This window comes from Olea europaea, chromosome 4, assembly GCF_002742605.1.
Source record: "Olea europaea var. sylvestris chromosome 4, O_europaea_v1, whole genome shotgun sequence".
Classification (NCBI taxonomy): domain Eukaryota; kingdom Viridiplantae; phylum Streptophyta; class Magnoliopsida; order Lamiales; family Oleaceae; genus Olea; species Olea europaea.
This window is the reverse complement of record NC_036240.1, coordinates 11,024,386-11,032,116: the sequence shown is the minus strand read 5'-3', so window position 1 is coordinate 11,032,116 and position 7,731 is coordinate 11,024,386. Positions and strand designations below refer to the sequence as shown.

Sequence of the window (7,731 nt, the reverse complement as noted above, 5' to 3'; positions counted from 1 at the left end):
TGTGCAAATGGACCTGTGCAAGGAGTTTTTTTCTTAGAATTAATTATTTTTTTTCATGAGCTCTTATAATATGTCACGTCACTCTGTGTTTAATATAAGTTATGTGCGGATATTTAAGAAATTATTACTGTATGTACATAAAATTAGCTTTATCCAAGTATTAATTCACATTGAAAACCTCATAAACTAAAATTATGGATGCTGTCCGATAAACCCTTCTTATCGTTTTTTCACCTCAATTACCCCTTTTCTATCGCTCTCCGCCCCCCCGCCCCCAACCCGCCGGGAGAGGTAGTGTAGAGGGAAAAGAAATCAGAAGTGCTGTGCCTAAAACAATTTCTTTCTCATTATAGATCCCACTAGTCTTTAAACACGATTGTCCCATATATATACAACACTCCATTGAAAAGGATTCTTGAGAAAAAATCTGTCCCCGTGTCTTCGCATGCTTAGGTATATCTCTGGTGCTATAGACACAATTTATTTATTTATTTTTGCTGATATCGTGAACTATAGGTATGCGCTCTTTAATACGTTTGCAATCAGAAATCCATCTATCTGGGCTTGCTAAAAAAAAAAAAAAAGAATATTAAACAAATAGAGGGTTGAAAGGTGTTCAAACTCCGTCGTGTATATCTGATAAAGATTGGATCTTTAATGGGTTTTTCTTCCTTTTCATTTAAATGATTTAGCTGCTGACGGATAATAACTTGCTAGAGTTGATGACTGTTCGTGTTTGATAATAATTTTTTTTTTCTGTTAATAGGATTAGAAGTATTTATAAGCTTCCAAGATTGGATATTGGATTTGCGAAATTAATCAAACTCTTTTTCTTTTTTTTCTTTTTCTTTTTTCTTTCTAGGTTTTTTGCAGTGCCCTGACTTCTGTTGCATAGGTTTTCGGTTTCAAGTGCAAGATATCACTTGGGATTGATTTTTAGATATTTTTGGCCTTGTAGTGTTTATTTATATTTTTGTTTGAATAATATGTTGGTTTTACACTTTAAATTAGGGTTTATGGTTCTTTGTTGTCTTCCATTGGTTTTAGGCAATAATGGGGAAAAAGGTTAAGAAGAAGGCAAGAAGTGGTCAAAAGGAAAAACGAGGTTCTTCCTCTTCTCCAAAACCAATTTCCCAACAAGGCATTGACAATGTTGAAATTCATGAGAGTGGAGGGGCAGTTTTAAATGATAGAAGAGTGTGTTCCCATATTGTCAAGGGAATTAATTTGGAGAATCTTTCTTCTAAACTTGGGTCGTCAGAACCTATTGCATGTGAAGATTGTCGTGTTAATGTGGCAGATAGACGGGGTAGCAGAGGAAAAGCTAAGCATGGGAAGAAGGGAGGGAGGGATTCAAAATCGGAGTGTAAAGCAATTTGGGTTTGTTTGGAATGCGGACATTTCTCCTGTGGAGGTGTGGGATTCCCAACCACGCCCCAAAGTCATGCAGTTCGACATGCGAAACAGAGGCATCATCCGCTGGCTGTCCAGTATGAAAATCCTCAACTGCGGTGGTGTTTTCCTTGCAATACATTAATTTCAGCTGAAAAATCAGATGAGCACAATGATGTCTTACATGAAATTGCAAAAATGCTAAGGGAGCAACCTCCTGAAGGGTCTAATGCAGACGTTGAGGATGTGTGGTTTGGGGCTGGCAGTGTGACTGGTGGAATGAAAGAAAACTCTGTATCAATTGGTTCAGATAGAAGAGGTAATTATTCGGTTACAGGTATTGTTAACTTGGGGAATACATGTTTCTTTAATTCAACTATACAGAATTTATTGGCTATAAATAAATTACGGGATTACTTTTTTAAATTAGATGAATCTGTTGGTCCACTTACTGCTGCTCTGAGAAAGCTTTTCCTTGAAACCAGCCCAAAAGCTGGTATAAGTAGTGTGATAAATCCGAGGTCTTTATTTGGTAGTGTTTGTTCCAAGGCTCCCCAGTTTAGGGGGTATCAGCAACACGATAGTCATGAATTGCTTCGATGTTTGCTCGATGGATTGTACACTGAAGATTTGAGTGCAAAAAAGCACATCAATTCATCTCAGGATGATGGGAAATCTATGGACACAGATCCCACATTTGTGGATGCTATATTTGGTGGGAAACTTTCAAGCACAGTTAGTTGTTTAGAATGTGGGCACTCTTCAACTGTTTATGAGCAATTTTTGGACCTGTCATTGCCAGTTCCTACTAAGAAGCCTCCATCCAAAAGGGTGCAGGCAGTCTCTCGAGGCAAGAAACCAAAATTGCCTCCGAAAAGAAGTGGAAAGATTCGCTCCAAAGTCACCAAAGATGCATTTATACTACCAGCTCAAAGTGTTGCTGACCAATCAAGTGGTGACAAGTTTTCGGGAGAGGTGCAGTCGAGTTTACTTCCAGCAGAGCAATTAGCGGTATCAGATTCCACTAACACAAATGATATTGCTAACGATATGGGTTTGTCACCCTGGGATCTTTCGGCTATGGAAAAGTCTGATTACCAGCAAGGAATTGAGAATGTTGGAGGGAAGTCAAGTTCACCAGATAGTTCTGCATGGCTAGAATATGTTGAACCAAATGCAGCATCAGATAACATTGATATGGCCTCAGAAATTGATGATCTTTCAGAAAACCAGGGTACAGCTAATGAAAATGCTCATCAGAATAATGGCACTTTTCTGAATGCTCTGGAATCTAGTAGAGAGTGCAATTCACTACATTTGACCTCAGCACCTTCCTCAGACAATGTCAGACTGTTGAACTCTCTTGAACAAGGTATATCTGCCAGCGAGCATATTTTGGTTTCACAATCTGATGAGAAATGTTTGCCTAAATGTTCCGTGATCAAGGAAGCTATTCAGGATGATACTGATTTAGAAGGTAGCTCAGAATCCTGCAATCAGGTTTGCAATAAAGGTTCAAATCCTGATGTCAGTTCTTCAAGGAGAGATGAGGAATTGCCATTACAGATTCAAGATTCTGAAGTTCTGTTGCTTCCGTACAAAGAAGATGCCCCAACTATTGACGAGGTATCAAAAGGAGAAAATGAGGTCTCCTCTTCGGCTCTTTGTGGTGAACAAGATTCCTTAGAATTTGACGGATTTGGAGACTTGTTTAATGAACCTGAGGCTGTGATTGAAAGCAATCACACAGGTTCTTCTGAGGCAAGTGAAATCATTAAAAGTGGATTTGGTGTTGGAAACAGCAGTGGTTCTGATCAAGATGAGGTTGATAATACTGATGCTCCAGTTTCTGTAGAGAGTTGTTTGGCCTATTTCACAAAGCCAGAACCTCTTTCCAAGGATGAACATGGTTGGCAATGTGATAATTGCTCAAAAGTTTTACAAGAACGAATGGTTAGATTGAGGGTGAAATTACAAAAAGCCAGATCAGAAATTGCACTCGATGATTTTGATGATAGGAATCTAAGTGATCCATTGACTCAAGGCAAAAATTGTGCTAAAGTAAAATGTGTGATTGGGAATGTGGAAAAATATGTACCTCACACATCTGATGACAGCTTAAAGAACATAGAGGTTATTGATAATAGAAATTCAATGCTTGAACACAATCCACAAGCTGAGTTGAATCCAATAGCTCCCCAGATAGAAGACAGAAAACCAGGTAACGCAAGTGCTTGTCCTGGTCCAGCAGAGGTTTCACGTTCGAGTTGCCGAAATGGTGTTAATTGCATTGTAAATGATGAATTCTGTGGTGAAAGTGGCATCAATACAACTCAATCTGGAGAGGCTGATGAATTTGCTGAACAAAGTGAATCAGAATTAAGTGAGGAAGACGATGTGGATTCAGAAAAGTTGAAAGTGAAGAGGGATGCAACTAAGAGAATAGTCATCGATAAGGCTCCTTTTATCTTGACAATCCATCTAAAAAGGTTCAGCCAAGATGCTCGAGGTCGATTGAGTAAATTGAATGGCCATGTGAATTTTAAAGAGACAATTGATCTCAAAAGATACATGAATCCCAGGTATGATATCACTTGACCTTTTGTTCTCTTCTCCAAATTTTGTTAGTGTATAATCCTTTTAGTTTCCTCTTAATTCTAATAAGATTTACTTCTATCTCATCAAAATTTTCAATGAGAAAATGCTACTTTATTATCATGGTGAAGAAAAATCTAAAACTTTTGTTTCTGTAACTATTAAAATGTATCTTTGCCACTTTATGCTGTTAGCTTCTGAAGTAATGGCTTTTATCTTTCATAATGTAATTTAAATTGGTTATTTTCATTGATATTTCATCATAAGAGCACATCAGTGTATTAAGAGTGCACAATGTCTACAAAAGGCATTTCTCTCAAGAAATCAGAAAAAGACGTGTCTGTATTTGGATAAGCCGCATTAAGCTTAAATTACAGTATTAAAGAACTGTGAATAATATTTATCCTTAGCATTAAATATTTGTCTGTCAACAAATTTAGATTTTCATCTTCACTTGTACTGTCTGTTCGGGACAGATTGTTTGCTATTTTTGGAGAATATCTCGCAATGCCAATGTCTTCAACATATTTCTTCCACATTAATTCTTGGGCTTCAGAGGCGGCAAGGATGGTATAGTGTGACTGAGGAAATTGCTTGTTTAACTTTGACTTGACTTCTAATTTCAGGAATTGAGAACTTCTCATCCTCCTTAATTTTATATAATCCTTCGACAAAAAATCCCGAGCAGTATCAAAATCAAATCTGTTTCTCTCAACCAAAAGCTTCATAACAAGCAAAAAAGTGAGCGTATGATGTCGTCCTTTGCCTATACTTGGTAGTTGATAAAAGCCCAGGTCATTAACATCCCTGGCAGAGGATGCGATTTTCATCCCCCTGGTTTCCAACAGCATACAGTATTTAAGAAAGCTATCTAACAGTTCTAACTGTTAATACGTTTCTAGACTGCAGCTTCCTGAACTTCTCTTCCACAATCAAATACACTGCCCTGAATTGTTGCTTCTCATCAACTGCCACACACTAGATCAGGAAAGTACTCTTTCAGATATTTATCTCTAATTGAATTTCTCCGGAAAGCCTATACTGTATCGAATATCAACTTAGTGGTCAAAACTTTTGCTTAACCTTCCCACACGTATCTTATGCCTTCAATTTATCAGCACAAATTCTGACAGTTTTCCAGATCCATCAAGCTTGAATTCCAGATGCACAGTAACTATTGTTCGAGCTCTCTATAAGTTTCTTGTTCCAATACATTGCCAAGATCCCTGTGTGATATGATTTTGAACTCTTCCTGTCTTGCAGTCAATAATTTGGCCAAAATAATTTTGCAGGTTATTGTTCTTTTAGGCATCTCAATGAGAAATGTTGAATGAGTTCCATTTTTTTTTTTTTTTTTTTTTCCATCGGTGTTGTATGGACACTTCAACTAGGGCGGCATGTCCTTGTCCAACACGTTTAATGTTGTATCAGATATTGACACTCCTTTGACGATCTACCATAGTTATTTTTCCTTTTTTGGTATCAGTAATATATAGTTTTAACTCCAAATTATTATAATATAACAAATAGATACTCTTGTTTAAAAAATTTCAACCATAGAAATTAGTAAGTATAAAACTAAAATTATAATATATAAAAGAAGAATTTTGAATAATTTATTGACATGGTGGTACTTTTTTGAAAATCGAATGTCATGCATCATATTGTTTTTGTAGATCGGACGTGTAAGGGCTATCCTGTGTGATTCTTAGTTTTCCTTTAAGGTCATCATATTCCATGAAGTTTGTGGAAAACCTAAAAATTAGAAAAGAGTTGTAGGGAACTTGTGAGAGGGAGAAAGGGGGGGGGGGGGGGGGGGGGTGGGGGGGGGGGGTGGACAACTTTCGGTACAAATAGAATTATTTTTCAAGTGAAACACAAGTTTCTACGATTGGAAAAAAAAAAAAAAAATCTTTCTACTGTAGATACTTTTGAGTTCAGTCACTTTTTAATTTATATATTTCGACAGATCTACGAGTACTATTCACTGATTCATAGCTCATTTTTATTTATTCATAATTTAAGAATTTATAATTGTGACCAGGACAATGATTTTTGTCGTGGGTAACTCAGCACATGCTGCTATAAAATCGGGTTGTAATATTAATAAGACCAGGTTGATAAATCTTCTCTGAAGACAAAAAAAAAAAAAAAAAAGAAAAAAAAAAGAAAAAAAACATTGAAATATAAATTCTAAACTACCGCAGTGTCCTGTGCTATTAATTAGTAGCATTACTTTTAAAGGGTCCATTTCATGGTAGTGAATATAAAAACGTGGTATTAATTGTTTTGAGTAAATTTCATTAATCGTGGCTGAAAATTAAGAAAAATATGATCGTTATCAATCACATCAAGCCATAAAATTTGAATTTCTATCTCTTGTGTGGGGTTCATAACGAATATATTTTTCATTCTTATTTTGATGAAAATGGGAAACAAACAGGGCCTTAATGTTAGTACTGTAATACTGAGAAGAATAAAGGTTTTATATATGCTCTTGTGAATTTAGTGGGCTTCTAAATTCTTAGCTCTCTGTTAACTCAAGGATAATAGTATTAGAAAAGACTTGACACTTTATGTTCAGTTAGCATGCTAATCTGATTGGGGAATAGAAGTTCTAGCCCAAAAGTATCTTCTCTTATTCTGCTTGAAGTTTATCTTGATCTTTACCGTCTAAACTACTTTACAGACAATGTTAATACCTAACATCAAATCTGTGATACCATCTGAAATTTTACTCATTTATTTACAGGTGTACTGAAAGAGACGTGTATGTGTATCGTCTGGTTGGAGTGGTGGAGCATTTGGGGACCATGAGAAGTGGCCACTACGTTGCATATGTAAGAAGTTCCAAGGGTGAGAATGGAGATAGCGTGTGGTATCATGCCAGTGATGCTCATGTGCACGAAGTTTCCTTGGAGGAAGTTCTTCGCTGTGAAGCCTACATTTTATTCTATGAGCGTACTTGAGGAAGATCTCTCTCTCTCTTTTTTCTTTTTTCTTTTTTTTTTTTATTGTTTTCTTTTTGTTGTGAAATTGAGTGGGAGGTAGGGAGAGATGGGGAGAGAGATGAGTGTACAATACCGATAACCTAATAGTCAATACACAAATTTTTTTGGGCTGCAAAATGTGAAAATGTATAATTTTAAAATTCAACATTGGATAATGTTGTTTTCCAGTTATTGGAGAAGGATTTTTAAGTTTTGGGTTGGATAATTCATATAGTTTCCATGTTCACTTGAGAGGGAATAAAGAGACCCCCTTTAGAATCTTTTACTAGAATAGGAATGAGTTGCATTATGCAAAATAGAATACATTCATTCGACTTCTAATAGCTTTTCTTGACTAGGCTTGAGTCGCCCGCTCATCATATAACTTTACACATTGTACCTACTCTCGATTAGGGTGACTTTTTGATGAATTTCCATGCTAATAGTTTTACTCCACTGTTGCTACGTGGTTAGCATTGAATTGTAGTTTCAACCACACATCCTAATACAATATGAGTAATGTTATATAGCACTATTATTGCTTAATGGTAGTCAACTCGTCTGATTTATTGTCTATTAAGTAGAGATGTATTTTGATTCATTGAACAATGAATTTGTGGATTCTTGCTAAACACTAGTGATGTTACATAATATTATTCATACAACAAACAGATGATGCTACACATACATTAGGTGCTCATAACATGTGAGGGGGATATACTTCCAATAAAATATAATTTACCCGAAGTGGATT

At 36.1% G+C, this 7,731-nt stretch overlaps 1 protein-coding gene across 2 annotated transcripts; it reads left to right on the top strand.

Moving 5' to 3' along the window:
• The first annotated feature begins 200 nt into the window (after positions 1-200).
• On the top strand, positions 201-7,523 carry LOC111393627 (ubiquitin carboxyl-terminal hydrolase 2-like). Of its 2 annotated transcripts, none has more exons than XM_023019256.1 (3): positions 201-453; positions 1,048-3,974; positions 6,740-7,523. In XM_023019256.1, exons 2-3 carry the CDS (start codon positions 1,054-1,056, stop codon positions 6,954-6,956), a joined length of 3,138 nt encoding a protein of 1,045 aa, XP_022875024.1. In that variant the 5' UTR covers positions 201-453; positions 1,048-1,053; the 3' UTR covers positions 6,957-7,523. The 2 variants fall into 2 exon arrangements, with proteins under 2 accessions (XP_022875024.1, XP_022875025.1); XM_023019257.1 differs by having other exon boundaries at positions 863-3,974.
• The last annotated feature ends 208 nt before the right edge of the window (positions 7,524-7,731 follow it).